Raw genomic sequence first — 20660 nt, forward strand, 5'->3', positions numbered from 1 at the left:
AGGTGATGCATGCTAATTAACTCTTTCAACGATTTTTGGTTTGATCAAAGTATCTCTTATAGTTTTTGAGATAGGTTGATTTAACTGTAATTTACGGAACCCTTCGTGCACGAGTCCGACTCGCACTTGGCCGGTTTTGAAATAATGCTTTTTTCAAATACATTTGGAATTTATTTTTAGCATTTGAAATGGCCAACGTAGATGTGACTACTAGTACCTACATACTTTATTATGGACTTTTCAAAAATAAAAGTTTAAATTAAAACTCTGGTATTTCGAATGTTGGTTCTGCTTTACCCACTACTGAATTCAAATAAGTTTACTTACAAACTCATACTTCCATTTTACGGACTAAAGTTTATTAATAGTATAGTCGGCAACTGGTTCGCCAAGCTGTCATATAACAAAATTTGCCGGCCCATAATGATGATAAGGGTACCGCGTTTGTCACTTTTGTGTCATTTTATTTATGAATAAAATATCTCGTAATGGCCATTTTGATTTTTTCTTCTGCAAAATTATGTTACTCAAGCTTTAGCCTAGGAATAGTAACACCGTTGAATGATGGAGGTTAAGCAGCGATTGTCACGGTATGTGTGAGTGACAATATATGTCTTATGGTGAAAGCACACCTGTTAGAATCGACCGCGTCAAAGGAAACGAATTTTAGAATACTTGACATGAAATAGCATGAAACCTCGCATACTTCGTCATCATCAGCTTTTTATCATCACACTTCTGGGCACAGGCCTCCTCTCATACAGAGAACTATTGAGCGTCACTTACACATTGCTCAATGTAGGTTGATAATTGAAGACTTTATAATCTAGGTTTCCCCAAGATATTTTCCTTCACCTTCATTCTAGTGTCCAAGGTATGCTTAGGAAATAGTCCGAATCTGGACGAATCAGAAATGCCAATCCTTTGCCGCGACATACAAAATAATAACAAACACTTATCTCAACAGTGCGACCACTATTCGTGGAGATCCTAGCTCGGGAACAGCCGTTATCAGTGGGGCAGGCAGCGGAGCTAGCATGCAGGGCAGTCGGAGCCAGACCTCCGGCCGTCATCACGTGGTGGATGGACGAGCGGCAGATGTCCGTCGCCGCTATACAGAAGGTAAATTATATGAAGTTAAGAAACATTGAATACTTATAGAATAATCTTAGCGGTTTTAGGAAAATTTACGAGCCCTTAAAGTTTCACCATGTTTCTCCGTCTCAATCTCAGTCACCGTTACATTAGTAAATATTGAGTTTTAATAAATAAAATTGTGGGTACATAAAAATAATTGATGAGGATTAAAGGGCGTTTTGAAATCGAATGAAATTACATAATAATAATGTAGAAATTACTTAAATCACAACTCTATAAAACATATTAAACTAACCAACAATATTATTCAGAATTCAGACGACAAAAACGAGACGATATCATACCTTCGCTGGACGCCTCGAATGGATCAAGATGGCCGCACGCTCACCTGCAGAGCGGCGCACGTCAAACTAGAACACACGACGATAGAAACTAGTGTCACGCTCAATTTGCACTGTAAGTCACAAGTTGTCAATATTTGAATTTAGATCTGAGATTTCGAACATTGAAAGAATAGAATGCCATTTTGTTTTTTATTCATTTTGAATATGGAACTTGGAATGAAACTTGAATGAAAAGAGTTTTGATTTTGTTATATCTCTTTTGAATTTGGAACTGATAATAAAGTTACCAGTATTATTTACAGTTACATTTATTGCCAGAAAAATGTTTGGACAAAACATTCAAATATGTAGTTAAAGTAAAATTTTGAAAAATAATCTAAGTATTTGAAGACTGTTGTAGTTAGGTTAGGTTAGTGTTTAAAATTTTAAAATATAATTTTCTCAACAGATGTTCCAATAGTGACACTTCAGTTGGGCTCCAAGATGAACCCGAATGATATAGAAGAGGGTGATGACGTGTACTTTGAATGCATGGTGCGTTCCAACCCTCCAGCTTATAAAGTTGTTTGGGAACATAATGTAAGTAACACCAAACTCTAGTCGGATTAAGAAGTTTGTAGACATGGTACTACTGATACTGATATTAACAAATGTTAAATTGTAGTCCATGTGTAGTTAAAAAGTGACTACTTGTAGCGTTTTCACACCAGTGAATTTTCTGCCCTGTTTTTCCGAGCGACATAGCGCGACTATTGTGAACGACAGCAATCAATTTTTGCCGCTCGAAATGTGTCGCACGTATCAGAAGATGGCGGTTTTGCTACGTGCAACGAAAATCCACTAGTGTGAAAATGCTCTTACTGTTAAAAGTCTCATGAAATTTAGAACATTGGCCTAAATACTTCCTGCTAACTAACATTTTGAAGGGAGCTGAAATAAACATCAATCATCACCTTATCCAAATATTTTCATCCATGTGTTTATATTTCTATCATTCTTCATTATACTAACCGAACAAAACAATCACAGGGCCAAATAATGACACACAACCAGCGGGCCGGCGTCATAGCAGGCTCAGCGAACCTCGCCTTACAAGGCGTGAACAGAAGTCAGGCGGGGAAGTATGCCTGTACTGCCTCGAATGTAGAGGGTGACGGGAAATCGCTGCCTGTTAACCTACAAGTTATTTGTGAGTATTATGATAAAGTATACTTTAAGAATGGAAGTCACCAGATAACGTGTATGCATTGGCACTGCATCTTTCCATTATATGGTTGAAAATTTTGAGTACGGGTGGGCCAAAATGAGTTGGAAAGATTAAGTGGCAAGAGGTAAGAGAAATGAAATGCCAAGAATCTGATAAAGATATCGCGGAAAAGTCTATTAAATAGCCTTTTTTGTCTGGTGGGCAAATGATTTGCACAGCAGCCCTAGCCTGAGGTAGTTGGAAATGTAAACTTTCATGCATAAGATGGCCTGTAAAGTTGTGAACACGGCAGGATCAAGCGATTTTCGAAAACTCGGACCCCAGGGCTTTTGGCTTGTTAGATGATTAAAACATCAACCCACACAATCAAAAGTATTTCTCAAGTGTATAATTATTTCTTAAGAATATTAGTTCTTTCCAACTTGGATAACTAAAGTTAGCGAGCAACGAAAAAGCCTTGATGGGCCTTAGATAGCTCCTTGCGAATTCCAAATTTTCTGTTAATAAATTCATGAAAGGAGTCCTCGTAGCCAAATTAATGAAGTATCATAGTTTAGTCAAGTTAAATTATTGAGGAGCTTAAAAGGACTCGCGTACTTAACTCGAGATTTATTTGACTTTGCTTTTACGTTTTGTGTAGGTGTCTATCAGTGAAATATGTTTGAAACTTTAATGGATGATGATATTCTATTAATGTCTTGGTAACAGGGTAATAGCCAATTATCATCACCAAAATATTACAGAAACTTGAATAATTTTTTAGCAGAAGTAACTTTACTTAATGAAGATTAAACAATATACATAGTTTCGCACTGAAGTTATTTATAAACCTTTTAAAACTAAATAAATATTTAAGTTACCTTTTAATTGCAAATGGCAACTGCATACATATTTAATGGCCAAAAGCTGAAGGTCAACCTACCACTGAGCTACAATTTATTGAATACCCACAGACATTTATATCGACAACCAATTCACTTTGTTAATAAATAGTTTAAAACCACATACGGGTTGGAACCACAAACCACGGTTACACGGCCGAGTCACACCATTGATTAAATTTTTCACATTGCTCTAGTGAAAATAGTGGTCCTATTGTATATTTCAATATTTAACAGCTAGGCGAGTGATTTTGAGCTTTAGTTTGTGAACTAAGAGAATATTTTTAGTATCAGTTTCAGATGGTTGAATTCATGCAATATATTTCTAGTTTCTTACTATCCGATTTGTTCTATCATTTCTTGTTCTTATTTTCTAGTCTAAGTCATAGTTTTATTAAAGGTTGCCTTTAAGTATCACACGACAGCAAATTCCTAGTAAACATGTCAATAAACACGGCAAAATGTGTAAAGATTACTCATGAACACGTTACTCATGACAAACGCTTAAAATGATAAATTGCAAATTTAATTTTTAACCCTTCGGCTAACTTTGTACACCCCAATTTCGCAACTCATTGCTCAAAAAGGTTGAGCATCAAAAAATGGCCCTCTATTGTGAACCACCTGTGGCACTGTTTAGCCATCTTTGCCACAAGTGTCAATGGGCAGCACCCTTTACCTCCACGCCTTAAGAAAAGCCTACCTGTAGATGCGACAGCCTATGAAAAATATGACCCTCTTCAAACTAGATTGAGCGTAAATATTGAAATATCGTGTGAAATATTGAAATATAACATCCGGTAAATAGGGACGGAAAAATTGGCCCTTTCTAGCAAGCAAGGAAATTGGTGCCTACCTATGGATAGATGGGACTAGGATTGACGAGTCATTTGAGTGTTGTTACTGATAACAGTATTTTTTATGTATATTATTACTGTGCCAGTAATTTAAGGAAAGCTTTGAAATATCTTCGAAGTCGGTCTTGCTATTTATTAAGCAATGCAAATGAGACATTCTATACCTAGGTGGGACGATAAAATTTGCGACGGCATTCACTGGGTAAAAATTGCAAAACGACAGCTGAAGATCGAGCTACGTGTACATGTACTCTAATAGTGGACTAGTGCAAGATCATGGTGATATTATATGCCAAATAATCAATTTAAATAATTACTCCTCCAAATTATTCTGTAAGCACAAACGATCTTCGATCGGAAAATCTTTTAAGGAACACAAACCCAAGGACACAAAAGATTGCAATAGGCCTTTCCTATGTCGTGGGTTAAGAACTAGAGTAGCGTAAGGGCAAAAATACAAAAAAAATTTTTTTCACCATTCGTTTATTTAATCCCCGTATTTTTATGTGCCAAAAAACTGGAACGATGTAGTGAGTTGATTGCTTAGTACAACAATAACGTATATAAAAAAAAGATATTTGTTTATTGCCAAAATGAAGTGTTTCTACTTACAATAATCTTGACATTATTTTCTCAAAAAAATTACGAGCACAACGATCGTAACTCGATTTACAGAGCGAATAAGACACCAAATATGCCTTCAATGTAATAGCTTAAATAACGTATCTTGCCATACATTATTAACGCAGAAAGTTTGATTATTATGTAGGCTTAGTTTGTTTCGTGCCAAATAAACGTAAAGTACCGTTACTGCTTATGGGTCCTTGTTTCGTAAGCTTCCGTAATTTTTCTTCCTGCCAAAAAAACGTAAGGGTGGGATACGCTACTATGGCACTAATTTATGTAACAGCCAAAATGACGTATGTCAACCAGTTTTTGAAAAATAAATTTTTTCGGCAAGTCAGTGAACAATAGAAATAAGTTGGAAATTAAATTAGATGACAAACTTGTTAGTAATGCGGCTGATGTAGCTAAAGCTTTTAATGAGTTCTTTGCGGATATACCTGTAACCACGACTCGCTCCTTAAACTCATCCTCGACAGACGCTGAACAGCTTATGCGTGCTAGTGTGCCTCAATGTAATTCTTTGTTTAGTTTTGAACACGTTACTCCAATTGATGTACTAAATGTTTTTAAAACTCTTAAATTAAAAAATACGGGTGATTTTTGGGATATTTCGATCAAGCTGTTAGGTAATATAATTGACGTTATTGCTCCCTACCTTGCGATTACATTCAACAAGTGCATTGACACTGGTGTTTTTCCTGACCTCATGAAACACAGTAAAGTCATACCTCTATTTAAATCAGGAAACAAGACGGACATTACTAATTTCAGACCTATTTCCATCTTACCTGCGTTTAGTAAAATTTTTGAAAAGTTGATACTCAAGCAGCTGCTACGATATTTCAATGTAAATAGCCTCCTTCATACAGAACAATATGGCTTTACAAAAGGTCGTTCAACCTCAGATGCTGGTGTTGCCCTTTTAAAACACATTTATAATGCATGGGAAAATTCTCAAAATGCTATTGGGGTCTTCTGTGACCTTTCCAAAGCTTTTGATTGCGTCCATCACGATACACTTTTACGCAAATTACGCTGTTACGGAGTCCAAAACGGAGCTCTAAACGTAATAGAATCTTATCTCCAACATAGATTGCAATGTGTAGATGTAAATGGTGCTAAATCATCGGGCCTTCCAGTTCAGCTAGGTGTGCCACAAGGCTCAATATTAGGTCCATTCTTATTCTTAGTGTACATTAATGATTTACCTTACCACCTCAAAAATATCTGCGATGTTGTATTATTTGCAGATGACACATCTCTTATCTTCAAAGTTGACAGAAATAGAGAGCAATTTGACGACGTAAACAGTGCACTCTCAACAGTTACGCACTGGTTTACAACAAACAATTTAGTACTAAATGCTAAAAAAACAAAATGCATTAAGTTCACTTTGCCTAATGTAAAAAACCTAGGTCCTAATGTTATCCTAAACAACAAGGTTCTTCAAACCGTTGCATCTACCGTGTTTTTGGGTATAACAGTTGATACAAAACTTCAGTGGGGTTCACATATTTCTAGCCTCGCGGGAAGGCTTAGTTCTGCTGCCTATGCCGTCAGAAAAGTTAGACAGTTCACTGACGTCGACACTGCGCGATTAGTGTATTTCAGCTATTTTCACTGCGTCATGTCCTACGGTATTTTGTTGTGGGGCAAAGCCGCTGATATAGAGAATATATTTATTATACAAAAACGTGCTATTCGTGCTATATACAAATTAGGTACCAGAACTTCCCTCAGAGAGTTGTTTAAAGAAATTGGTATTCTCACTGTAGCATCACAGTTCATCTTTGCCAACATTATGTATATCAGACAGAACCTACATTTATATACCAAAAAAAGTGAAGTCCATAGCATTAATACTAGAAATAAGCATAAACTGTGTGTACCCTATCACCGGCTTCATAAAGTGCATGACACATTTCTGGGTTTAGGTATTCGTTTTTATAATAAGCTTCCTTTGACCTTACAAGAACTGCCGTTTAATAAATTCAAAGAACAAATTAAGGCTGTTCTTATAAAAAAGGCATATTACACCATCAATGATTATTTGAATGATAAAAATAGTTGGTCGCCATGATGAACGCAAGACAGCTATATTAGCTATATTATTTAGATAATTTAAATTTCTCCCATTCAATCTCTTGACTCAATGACATTTATTTTATTTTGATTTATTATTTAATTATTATTTTTTAATGTTTTTACATTATTGACAAGATACATTCTTTGTATTAATTTTCTGTTTTGGATTTTAGTAAATAATACTACTTAGCGGGAACTGATAATTTAATCTTGATATTGAGTTGTGTAGCAGTGAGTACGTCATGCTCCCTTAGACGGCACTGCTTGCGGTAGCGTCGGCGGTCGGGTTGCCTCCCTCCCTCAAAAATGTGCGAGGGGGGCGATGGCTGATCCTCGCGTTATGCTCGTGAACGGGTGCTGCTTGTGGTGCCAGGTCGTCTTACTGACTATCTATTAGTTTTTTTTGTTTTTATTTGTAAACTCTTTTTATTTTACATATGTTCTGGCTGAGCGGTCTAATTTACTAGTTTACAAAAGAATAGCACATGTAGGTGGGCACTCCCTGATATTCTATTAAGTGTAAATATTTGGAGGCTATAATTTTCTGTTCATCAAACATATTCAATGCTTGAGTTAGTTAAGGTATGTAGGGTGAGTGCTAGCTAGCATGTGGTGTATACATTATTTTTACTGTATTGTCCTCTTTTGTAATATACAAATTAAATTGTATACAAATGTACATATCAAACAATGTTTAAGGTTCTTCTAACCGAACAGACAGACATGTGTTGCTGGGGAGTTTGTTGCGCCACTTCTTCTTCCCAGCAAAAACACATAGGAAGTGGTGAAGGGTGAGCGTTTTGGGGGCTGTCTTTTGTAAATTTTTTTTTGACGTTCGAAAAGTGCTGTTTTGCAGCCAAGTTTGAATAAATGACTTTTGATTTTGATTTTGATTTTGATTTTATTAAAATGAAACCGTATTTTAATTGACCAAAAAGTTACATTATTCTGTAGTCGATAAATAAAGTTTTATTATTAGTAAAAATCAGATATCTAACTACTATAAATTTTGCCACAAAAAGGGCTATAAGATAACAGTAGGTAAATTTGAGTTGTTTTCGGGCTCTCCCGAGAAGTTGCCATTTTGACCTTACGCTACTCTAGTTCTTAACCCACGATGTGGTCTATAGCTTTACACACACGTAGGTCTGTTGTACTAATTGTACCAAACTCTGTCTGTGTCAGTACCCGAATCGTCACTTCATCTTTCCACTCTACAATTCCTTATTACATATCTGAAACATGTTCTATATTACGTCCCTACATACCATCGCATAGAGCAAGGTTTCCTATTGAATGAAATTGGGTTCACATATAATTATGATTAAGGGTTTCCTCATACTCTGTTATATACTGCGAACGGAGGGTATGCCACTCGTAATCACGTTTGCCGTTACTTATTCAATTATTATATTACAGTATTTGAGACCTAAGATGTGAGAATATAATAATAAAATTATAATTTACCAAATGTTTCTTGTGTCAACTAAAACCTTGCTTCCATTTTTTCTAAATCTAGACGTTGTATCAACATTTCAAATTCTTGGTATAGTAGAATGAAGTTATTATTTTTGGAACCAATTTCTTTGTCTAACCTTTTTATATAAAAAAACTTCTTACTTTTATATTAGTCTCGGAAAATAAGCTTAAAAATACTACAAAGTTAGATATTGTAAAAAACGTAATCCACTAACATATTTTCACCAATTCCAGCTTCAAATATATATCAATGGCGACTTATTCCCAATCCCCACGTGCAAACACCCTTATCGATCATATTTATGCGTTATTTTTTAATTCACAACAATAAATATGTGTATTAAACATTCTGCCATTCAATGATACGCAGTATATTGGCAACACTGGCCGATATATCAAGGGAAGATCCATTCCATTTATGTTTCTGATATTGACAGTCATGAATTAAGCGCTGATTTTTATTCGTGTTTAAAAGCCATTTTGCAACGTTTTAAACTGCAATAATGGTTTGATTTTTTTGTTGTGCTTTTAGGTTTTTGAAGGATTCTATTTAGTTAGAAAGTTAATTGAAGTTCTGTTTATGTTTATAGCCTGTTTAAATTAAAATAGCATTAATTACGAGGTTATGGAGGTATTTTTTGTCGTTTATAGCGTCCTTCTTAGCGGCCTCATTATATCTTTTTTCCTTGTTTTATCCACCCAACCTATATTTTGAAATCAAAGTTCTTTCCAACTGCTTTCAGATGTTCTTTTTTCATGAAAGGGCTACTTATCTACAGAAAACCGTCTCTAGCGTAATTCACGAAGATTCATTACACTACATTATTGCTCATTTAAACAATAACTTCCACTATATAATAACCCCTATTCACAATCAATCTTGACACTTAACAAACCTCTTCCTCGACATTTCCATACGAATGTGTGTATCAATCCGTGTAGCTTCGCACACCATTGGCAAAGCAAATTGAATTTGCTCCTACCATGTAACGCATAACTTGTAAATTCATTGAATATCACTGAATTGATTCGATTTTACATGCAAAGCTTTGTAGGCCGTGTTTATACTAGTATCGACTGAAACTAGGTAACTAAATACCCTGGTAATACTAGGAATTGGAACTGTTTTGATATGAAAAAAACCGGCCAAGTGCGAGTCGGACTCGTGCACGAAGGGTTCCGTAAATTACAGTTAAATCAACCTATCTCAAAAACTATAAGAGATACTTTGATCAAACCAAAAATCGTTGAAAGAGTTAATTAGCATGCATCACCTCTATTTTTTTTAGAATTTTATACCCCGTAGTTATAAAAATAGAGGGGGGGGGACATACTTTTTACGACTTTGAGAGCTGATATCTCAAAAACCGTTCACTTTAAGAAAAATGTTTTTTAGAAAACTTTATATCATTTTAAAAGACCTTTCCATTGATACCCCACACGGGTATGTACATCGAAAAAAAAAATTTCATCCCTCAGTTACATGTATGGGGGGCCCCACCCCCAATTCTTTTTTTTACTATTTAGTGTCATATTTTTGTAGCGGTTCATACAACACATATTCCCATCAAATTTCATCACTGTAGTACTTATAGTTTCCGAGTAAATCGGCTGTGACAGACGGACAGACGGACAGACGGACAGACGGACATGACGAAACTATAAGGGTTCCGTTTTTGCCATTTTGGCTACGGAACCCTAAAAATGGTTGTGATATTCGAACGTTATTGTACGCTTAAATAACATGTTTTGTGAAAAAAATCTGATGCAAATATTTTGAAAGGTATGGAAATACGAAAGGTATATAAAGTGTAACATGAAGTAGGCCTATTTTAGGTAGGATTAACTACTATAATTTGATATTAATGTTATATAAAATTATATGATGGAAAGTCAGATAATGGCTATGAGACCAATTCAGGATTCGGTTTGAAATCATCATCATCATCATCATCATCATCAGCCTATCGCAGTCCACTGCTGGACATAGGCCTCTCCAAGTGCACGCCGCTGAGATCGGTTTGAAATGCTTCCTTGAAAAACCTATCATTTTCCAATTCCACATAGATATGACATGTGACGATATGGGATATTAAAAGTAATCAATTTTATTGACCTTTGAACTATATTATCAGAATTATATAGAAACTAACTTGTTACTCAGAAGGTCACAATTATTATCAGAACTGACATCAGTTCCTTACGACTATTAATATAGGCAATTATCTATCATTAAAATAATGTTCAGGTTAACCTGCTTTTAGAAGGAAAGTTCATTAACTGGTCAATTAAAACGTTATTCAAATCATTCAAATATTTAATGATTTAATTTTATAGAATTATCTAAAGGCCCCAGTACACGTTGGCCCAAGTGCGGCCAATACACGCCATCACCAATGTGTACACGGGGTATTGGTGCAGGTTGGCGGACATTTGTCAAGGTTGACGCGCATTCGGCGAGTTGTCGGTTTTTTGGGCACACATCAAAGGAATCTTGGCCCAGCTTGGCGTGTGGTGCTTACACATTCGGCCAATGTTTAGTTCGTCACCGACCGTTGAGGATAAAGTACACTTTTGTGTTGCGTGTAAAAATAAATATAGTAGTAAATATAGTAGTGTAGTATAATATAAATATATATAGTAGTGTAGTTTAATATAAATATATATAGTAGTGTACAAATAAATAGCCGAAGCCTTAATTACTTCGACGTCCATCGCACGTGGTTTACCAGGCAAGAATGAGCCATGCGCCAATGTGTAAACACCATTTGATCGTGGCCTACATTTGTGCATTGGACAGCTTGGCCCAACACAGGCCAACGTGTACTGGGGCCTTAAAAACGTATCTATTGAAAAAATGTAGATTTTTATATTTTTCAACGAGGAACATTTACACCCAAAGGGTTGACAAACACATTGAAATCAATAAAAAATATAGTGTTATTAATAACTTTTTCGTAATAACACCATTATTGACAAAACAAATACACGAGACTGTCCATTTAAAACAAAAACATAGTAATACTAAAACAGGAAACTGCTGTCCAAAAACAAATTGAAAAGTTTTCGTGCCAAAAATAGAAAAGTTGAATCCATAACGACTTTATTTAAAAAAACAAAAATAAAAACGTAACCAGCTTTGGTATGTAGTTTTGAACTCAAACTCTGACTAGCAGATTTCTGCTTAAAAATAAATACGAAACAATTTTTTTCTTTTTCGTTTTGTGTCTGTAACTGGATAAAAAGGATTTTCGGATAGTTTTTTTTAAGTAATATATCTGGGTTCGATATGGAGTTTATGAAGGATTTGTAATATGATATCAGTAATAGGAAAGGTGGAAAATAAAAAGCATATTTCAAGGGCGGCCGAGCAAAAACACGAAAAATATGTGTTCTGTTGTCATGTAAAGAAAATCTTCAGGAACATAATGAAATGAATAATACACTGGTACAACTTTGCCTAGTACAAAAGTTACATCTTGCATAAAACTATCCAAAAGTGTATTGCGATGCCCTCAAAATTGCTCCTAAATACATCAAACACAAAAACGACACTTTAATAACCAAACCATTATTTTTAACAAAAAAAAAACTGACCAAAAATTTTCTAGTCCGCAACAAACTCAATTAAACTTTCCACATTTTAGGCGATCCATCAAACGGTGGTAGTTGACCAAAAATCAACCGCCAGCCTCCGTGAGTAATGGTTCACAATGAATGATATTTAGTCACCGATAGACTGTGATCGGATAGGTCACTTCTCTCCTAAAGTACAGTGCAAACTGCCAACTTTTAGTCGGCCGATGGTTTTTTTTTGGACTCAAAAATCAGTATGAAGATGAATGTTAGTACACACGTTAAAAAGAACATGTATTTAGCCTGTATAAGAGCACAGTAACAGTTAGAGTAGTCTCATCAAGGGGCATTGGGTTGCTTGGGTTTCTGGGTTAAGGAGATGAGATATGCAGTCACCCCTTGAAAAACACTGGTACTCAACCGCATTCGGTTAAATTGGAAGTCGACCCTAACATAGTTGGGAAAATGCTCGGGTGATGATGATGAAGAGCAACTTAAACTTTGATTGGTTGGAATCAAGTATTTCGTAAAAAAAAAATGCCGATCAGCAGGGAAACTGTCAGTTCACTGTTTAATCTACAGTGTGCGAGTACACTAAATGTGATGGAGTGCATATATTAGTCATACGCAACTGGTATTCAAATCAAATGATGGAGCGCTATGATGACTGAATTGATGGATACCTAATGTTCAGCAGTGTTCAGATAGGTAGTTCTGTGTCAAAACAATATGTTGGTGTCGAAACTTGTGGTATGGTTGGTGAAATATAAGCCTCAGAGAATAGAGTTCAAAAACTACCATTCGTCAGCAAAACTTATAGTTTTTTGTACCTATATAAAAAAACTGTCACAGTAAAAAAAAATGTTTTCTAGTTTTTAACTTTAAAAAATCGTTTTTACTTGGGTTGATTGAAAAAATCCACAGCTGATGAAAGGACTGTGTATTGAAAAAATTGAAAAAAAAGGTCCAATGTTTGTATTCTTTTACAATAAATATCACATTCTTTACAAAACCTTTTAACCTATCAAACACATTATTACATAATAATAGAACAAACATAAAGTACAAGTTCATTAATCTTCTAAATTCCAAATCTAAAGCGTCTTAACCACCACCTAATCGACCAAGCTAATTTGAACTTTGACAGAAATTACATAGAGTCCATTCTTTCAGATAAGCCAGTATGTCTAGCTACATCGGTGGCTATAGTTGGTGCTGCGATCAATGAACCTACCAAAGTAACATGCGAAGTGGACGCCTTCCCACCTCCGAAGAACTTCCAGTGGACGCTCAATAATTCCATGGGAACTTCGGAAATTGAGCCCGTGAGTACAAACTTTATTATGGACTTAATGTGCATTGTACTAAACGGAATAATTGATGTAACGTTACTCGAATTTATGTAAACGTTTCAGAGTTACTCAAACGGAATTGTAATGTGAGTAACTTGTACGGTCAGTATTATAAGTTATGGATTATTTTAGTAGCAGCATAAGTTCTACTTAGTTACTTTTTATTTTAAATGGCCTTTGTTCAGTCCTCTCAAGAGGTATAATACTCGTACGATCTGATTATATTCAAATGAAGTCTTTTATGTCGACTTTTGTAAGTGGCCGCAAATGTTATAATGGAATTGTAAAATGAAATGCTCTCAACGATTTAAATTAAAAAGTTCATTAAAAATAGTTTTAGCTTCCGAATTTAATTAGTCAAAGTTATTATTTACACAGTACATCCGATATAACCATTCAAAAAGTTAGATATTGGAAAATTAATCGTCAGTGTACAGAGTAATTGCTGCAAAACTCAGGATATTGCTAAACGCGATTCCATTTTGTTACTTCCGTTGTTTTGATGTAACAAACATCCCCCTTTTTTATAAATACACGTACAGTCCTTGTCATTCTCTTTTATGGACATGCGAACAGGGCTCGTCATGAATAATCCTTTGTTTTATGGAAATATGTTTTCGAAAAAAATTCTACGAGTTTTTTTTTTGTGGGATTACAGAACGGGCTGTAAGTGTTCCTATGAGAGTTGAACAAATTCATGTGTTGCCAACACTTATAATTTCTGCTCGAATGGCAGTTTTATTACATTAGCATTTTTTATTTTTAAAAGAACTTTTTATCGTTGTTCTACAGGATAAATTTATTTTGAATGGAGTGGGGAGGTCGGTGTTATTTTATACTCCGGCATCGGAGAAGGACTATGGGTCCCTGGCTTGTAGAGCGACGAACCTTGCTGGTCAGCAAGTGGAACCGTGTAGATACTCCTTACTGCCAGCAGTGAGACCAGACCCGTTGAACAACTGTTCTACTGTCAACCTGACTGATGATTCCGCAGAAATACGATGTGTGGCTGGTAAGTATTCTTTTTAAATTCAGATTTAATTACTACTAATCCGAAACAATTATTTATTTTTGAACATCAGTTTACATAAATATAAACATAATTTCATGCATGGCTGTTATTTCCTAAAAGAAGATTACAATCCAAATAAACATACTCAGTCCATTTACGAAGTCTCGTTACGTTTTTACACACCGCCATAAGATATAATGGAATAGGAAATCAAGTTATTCGAATCACCTCTGGTACAAACTCGAAAGGAATAAAAAATCCAGGTTATCCGTTTCATTTCCAGTTTTATTACATCTTCGTTCCACTTCTTGCTGTATAACTTAGTTATATTATTGAGAGGCTCTCGGCTAAATTAAAGTCATCGTGAACGGTACGTTTGAGATCGTTTGCCAATTCTAGTACTAACTAAAGATATGCACTTCATAAGTACGAGTATATTAAACTCGTTTCAAACTGTAGCTATAGGTCTACAATATGCGTGCGATATGCTACTGTAGTATTATGACATATTTATATTGTTGTAACAAAGAAAGAACAGAAGAAACATGGTCACACAAGAGAGAAGCCTGATTCGGCATGCAAAAATTCAGTTTTTGTTTTTACCTCAAAAAACTCTTCGTAGCCAAATAAGACCTAACCATTTTAGCCTGGGTTGTTACAAACAATGTTTGAAGGTTGTCTACTATTATTTAAAGCACGTGAAGTCCAAACAAGCATTTAATTTATTCAGACCTTCATATCAGAAATAGACCCGAATACATTATGACTGGGTACCGATTCCACTGAAAACGTACAATTACTAAATACTAAACTAGGTCTATATTTGCTAGATTAGATAAAATCATCATCTGCCTAGCCTTTTTCTACAGCCACCTACACATATTGGGATCGGCTTCTAGTCTCTCCGGACGCAACTAAGTACAAGTGTTTTACATGGAGCGACTGCCTATCTGACCTCAACACGATACCATTTGGAAAGACTGGTTGTAAGACTTTTTGGCACCCCATCCCCGTAACGACTGCCGAATCGATCGATCCTCGATTTGCTTTCCAGAGATAAGATACATAGTAAGAATCTTAATAAAATATTCTTCTTCTAGGTTACGATGGTGGTCTCCAAACATCGTATTTCGTGGAAGTATGGGAGTCGAAGAATTTAGTAGCAAATGTATCCACTGCGCTACCAGCGTGGATACTCCGAGGTTTGGGGTCAGGCAAGAGTCTGAAGCTAGTATTCTACGCGTCGAATGCTAGAGGAAGATCAGAGACTGTCGTCATGAGGATTAATACTCTGACACGACTGGCTTTGCATACAGGTAAGAAGTAGTTAATTAGTTAGAAGACTGGTGATTTAGTTTCGCTTTTGATAGGAATGTTACCAACAATTCAATCACCATCGCCATTATAGTACCTACTCTAAAAAACATTTTTGTCCAGAATGATGTCTAGGCCCTACCAGCTTAAGGCTCAGACTCCACCAAAGCAAAATAGAGCGTGGAAGATTTTAAGCAATATTGCAAAATTACTCAAATATTTTTTCTCTGGCACTCAATACAAAGCGGCTCGTTGCTCAAAGTTTCTCCGTTTCGCTCCGTTTTGGCAGTCTAGGCCTAGCCTAGCTGAACATTTTATCGTTCGTATTTTGTGACCTACCATCTCTCTTTTCTACTTAGTTATTATCTGAATAGTCATAATCATAGATCTGGCTAAGTTTTCGTGTTGAATACTAAATTAGGTTAGGACTTAACTTTTTGACAAATCTTATTTGCCGTCAAATTGAATCCAATTTGATGACTAAAGTTAATTGCTATATTTTATTCAAAACTTTGATGTTATGAAAATTAGTTGTAGGTGCTATAATGACGTTTTGGACAAACACATAGTAATCTTAATCCCTACGCAAAATTATTTTCAGGTTCTACCTCTAATTTTCTCTCTCATAATTTATTTTTGAGCCAAAAATAATATTTGAAAAAATCTGACAAAATGTTTTTGTACACAGAAGCGAATTCCGGTAAAGCCGTAAGCGTAGACGCTAGCTGGGCGCTGGGAGTGATTGCTGGTATTGCTGGCACACTCGTCGCCATAGTGGTTATAGCTCTTCTGGCGAGGAGAAGACACCATCCACCTATGCAGTATGAAGGTACATAACGCAATAGTGTTGGGCTTAAGTATATCGATAAATTGTATTACTAAAAAGTACAATACTTAACATTTACAAAATATTAAAAGATACTTACTGAAAAAAAAATAGAAATAAGACATAAATATCTAAGCAATTAAAAAAAATATATATTTAGACTGTTCTGACAATTCCAATTTTGAATTCCGCAATATCATATTGTCTACTTCAAATCTTCTCCGAGTACTTTTCCATAATACATTGCCAATACGAGTACGTAACTGCAATTTAACCAGCGAAAATCATGGAAAGGGAGAAACATTGAAAGCTTTATGCTCTGTAACTCAAACAGTCGAAATTGGAATGCAGGGAAGCATAAAAAATATATCACGTAAAGTATGATTACTCAAATTGACAAAAGATCGATGAATCATTTATGTGTACATGATCGTAGCGTGTCCAATTTTGATAGATGCTATGAATCTACCAAATAACAGTATTTAACTTACCCGTGGCGTGTGCAATGCCTATAACTTAAAATATAAACGACACAAGTTTGAATTTTACGGCGAAATTGTCGCCAGATAGTGGCAAAGTAATTTTCTTCAGTCATTCTCACGATACGTCACTATAATTTAACACATAACACCTAAAATTATTACATTTTAAATCTGAACAACAAAATTATTAAAAGGAACATTTTAATATTTTATGTTGGCAATACTGGTTTATTCGATAGTGACGTGCGTAATGCCTTTTTATTATCGATGTTTCGAATAGGTAATTATTTTGGGGGTAATATAAAAGCAGTATAGAGGTTCGTACCTTCGACCACAAATAAATCGAAATTGCTTCGCTGGGCAGGTTTACTGGCGAATAGCGGTGGAATCTGTCGCGTGACTGGAATTTTTGAACGCCTCGGACGGCCCGGCTGTGGGCTTGACTGCATTTGAAATGTGATTTATGTCCTTTTGCATTTGGAATGAAATTGCAGATGTTCCGCCTGTCGATGGCGACGGAACGTCTTTATTAAGTTTCTATGTTATTAAATAAATTGCTTTTAAGACGTTTGACTGTTTTGCGTGATGATGCTTTTCAGAGATATCGGTGTACTAAGTTTTATAGCACTGATATTGTTTAAAAGATTTTAGACATGACGAAATAAAGTTTTAAAATTAGATTGATGGAATTTCAGTCTATAGAAAAATTGTCAATAAAAATAGTAACTTTATTAAAACTATTTTGTCTTTAGGTGTCCTTTAGATCGGATTATACTCGTACACTATGAATAATCTTCACAATATTCACCAACCCTAATGACCTTATAACGCCTAAAAATCAATAAATCCCGTATCTCCTATAACCCGAAAATTGAAACGCCGACGTCTACTTTAGAGCACAAACTCAGCATATTCCCTATACAAACACGCCTAGAATGGCAACTTTGACTATGCCAACAGTACCACGTGTTATGCGAACAAATATTCTAACCGCTCCGTCAACAAACGAACATTGACGAACAGACATAGCTGGGCTAAAGGTGGTATTACACTTGTCAAACATCTTCATCCAATGTTCTCTTGATCAGTCCACGACTTCACCAAATGGACTGGAAACACCGAAAGTTGATCAAATGTTAATGACATATATGAGTCAAAGAAATTGCAAACAGCACATCATTGACAAATCCAATGACAAAATACTTAATGAAAATTTTAAAAGGAGACTTGGACCAAGATTGTGTAAATGTAATCCAACCTTGAGCTAAGATGGTTAGAATGACATAAAACCACTTCATTCGCAGTAATATTATTAATGGAGACAAACAGAAGGAAGGTTGACGGTAAATAACATTGACGTGATGTGTAATGTAATTTCATAACGTGAATCCCGGTATGTGTTGGTGTTGTTTCAAAGGTTTATTTAGCTGTGAAGTGTTTTCGTATAGCTCTGAAAATACAATCGATATTGGTTGTAAATCTTCTATTCGGTATAGTGTTTTAAAAAAATATATTTTAAAATGTGTCGATGAAAAAGTTTTATGGTAATCAGTGTGTGCCAGCTAACATTACACTTGTGATGGATCCATTTTTCACTAAATCGACAAAAAATCGTTCCATTTACAAAAATAATCGTAAATTCATAAATCGATAGTCAATGCACAAGTAAATTAGCATTCGATTCCGCAACCTACTCTTATAATAATCAAATTGATTTATTATTTCCCTTGCGTTTGGCCATTAAGATTTAGTACAAAAACCTGCTATTGTTGGAATTCGCGGGCATGAAAAGTTATGTTCCAAAAACTTTGTAAGCAACAAACGTTTTCACAGAAATAATAGCCTTTTAGAAATATGGTGCAATAAAAACATTTACCTATATCGAGAAAAACATTGGTTGTGCCAGCCTAGTGCCAGGTGGATTTAGGACCTGAGTTGTAAATGTCGTGTCAGACAATCGTATCGTTATATCGACACTGGGATCATCGATATCGATTAAACTTTTGTTGTTCTCTGCACTACGTATCTATATTCATAGAACGAAAATCACTCCTTATTTCGGCAAGTAACACACTTAATAGGACGTCAAGGCACATTAACGAATAAAATTAACGCGACATTTTGAATCGGCACGGGACGGTGTAGATAGGTACAAGTAGGAATTGAATTTATACCGTCACAACGGCTGTCAATTTACCTGATATAGCTATATTAAGGAAGTCCGAAATAACCTACTATATCTGGATCGATAGACTGGCGGCCAATGCAATATGTGTACGTCAAACGATGAAGCCCACGGCTTTGAATTGATGGGTTTGTAATCTATCCTATGCCCATCAAATTGCACCTTCATTGGCCTACAGTCCATTTTGCCACTGAAACGATCAACAACAACTAAAATCTTTTTACAGCAAAATTCTAAACAACATTAAAGCGTGATGGATGTGTATTGTACACGTCAAATTCATTATTTTTAAACCAATTTTACGTTCATAGTTCACCTTTGGACGTGCGATGTATACTCTATAATTTATTTTACTTTATTTTTAGCTCCTATGCAGACGGTGAAGGCGTACAAAGGCGCGATACAAAGCACCAACCATTCTCCGGTACAGCCTGACGATAAAAATCCTGATGTGGTACCTCTGGGTAAAGGTAATATAGGTAGATCGATTTTTATTTATCACAAAATGTTTTGTTCGCTTTATTGGTTCGGTGCAAGTCTTTCGTTTACGCCTTGCATGTTAGCTTCTAAACAGAAACTTATGACTTGAACGTGTTTGTTTACTTTTATCGATGTTTCTCTGAGTAAGAACAGCCCTAGTAAACAAGCGCAAAGAAAAGTTTTTAATGTAATTTTTAAGTTTAGATTGATCGTCGACATCAACCATAGAAGTAATTTCTTTTTTTGGAATGTTACTTGCATATCAAAAGTTTTGCAATTTGGATTGATCAATCAGATTTCAACAATGGTCGTGACTTGGAGCGACCCCCCGAGCCCCCTCCTTACGGGGCCGTCATATCTCCTCCTGTGGGGTCCTCGCGAAGCTCTAACAGTCTTCATCATCATGACATGAGGCCTGTCACGCCACACACGCCAATCACTCCTGCTTCGGATGCCCATGTAAGTTCGAAACATATTAAATGTGCGCTTGGTGATAATCAATTCTCATTGAAAGTCTTTAAATTCAGTATTGTAGAATATCATAATACACGATGGCTTAATTTGGACAGAGACGTTGCGAAAGTTAATTTGGACCAATAAATAGCTTTGTCTCCTGCAATATATTTCAGCAAAATACTGTCATAACAGAACACAAAATTGACTAAAGCTCTGCATTATCGCTTGATACAGACAATTTGCATTTCAGAATGTGTTTTGAAATAAATATAAACGTTCGCACGCTACTAATGATATTCCTGATACAATTTGGAATGTGCTCGAATCGAACGCTGTGTGATTAAGCTAGCCAAATCCGATCACAGACACTCTGCCAGTCTGTGTTAATTAATGTTTAAT

General features: G+C 35.5%; 1 protein-coding gene across 2 annotated transcripts in view; it reads left to right on the plus strand.

Moving 5' to 3' along the window:
- Nucleotides 1-20660, plus strand: part of LOC124632417 (hemicentin-1-like) — a 167215-nt gene that overhangs the window by 141940 nt on the left and 4615 nt on the right. The window contains exons 7-16 of one of the 2 annotated variants that reach the window (XM_047167254.1): nucleotides 968-1122; nucleotides 1410-1554; nucleotides 1891-2021; nucleotides 2472-2631; nucleotides 13328-13479; nucleotides 14299-14518; nucleotides 15619-15834; nucleotides 16521-16661; nucleotides 19691-19804; nucleotides 20101-20264. In XM_047167254.1, coding sequence (XP_047023210.1) covers nucleotides 968-1122; nucleotides 1410-1554; nucleotides 1891-2021; nucleotides 2472-2631; nucleotides 13328-13479; nucleotides 14299-14518; nucleotides 15619-15834; nucleotides 16521-16661; nucleotides 19691-19804; nucleotides 20101-20264 — 1598 coding nt within the window. The remainder of the gene's footprint in view (nucleotides 1-967; nucleotides 1123-1409; nucleotides 1555-1890; nucleotides 2022-2471; nucleotides 2632-13327; nucleotides 13480-14298; nucleotides 14519-15618; nucleotides 15835-16520; nucleotides 16662-19690; nucleotides 19805-20100; nucleotides 20265-20660) is intronic. The other variant, XM_047167255.1, reaches the window with a different exon arrangement.

This window comes from Helicoverpa zea, chromosome 8 (assembly GCF_022581195.2).
Source record: "Helicoverpa zea isolate HzStark_Cry1AcR chromosome 8, ilHelZeax1.1, whole genome shotgun sequence".
In the NCBI taxonomy this organism is placed as follows: domain Eukaryota; kingdom Metazoa; phylum Arthropoda; class Insecta; order Lepidoptera; family Noctuidae; genus Helicoverpa; species Helicoverpa zea.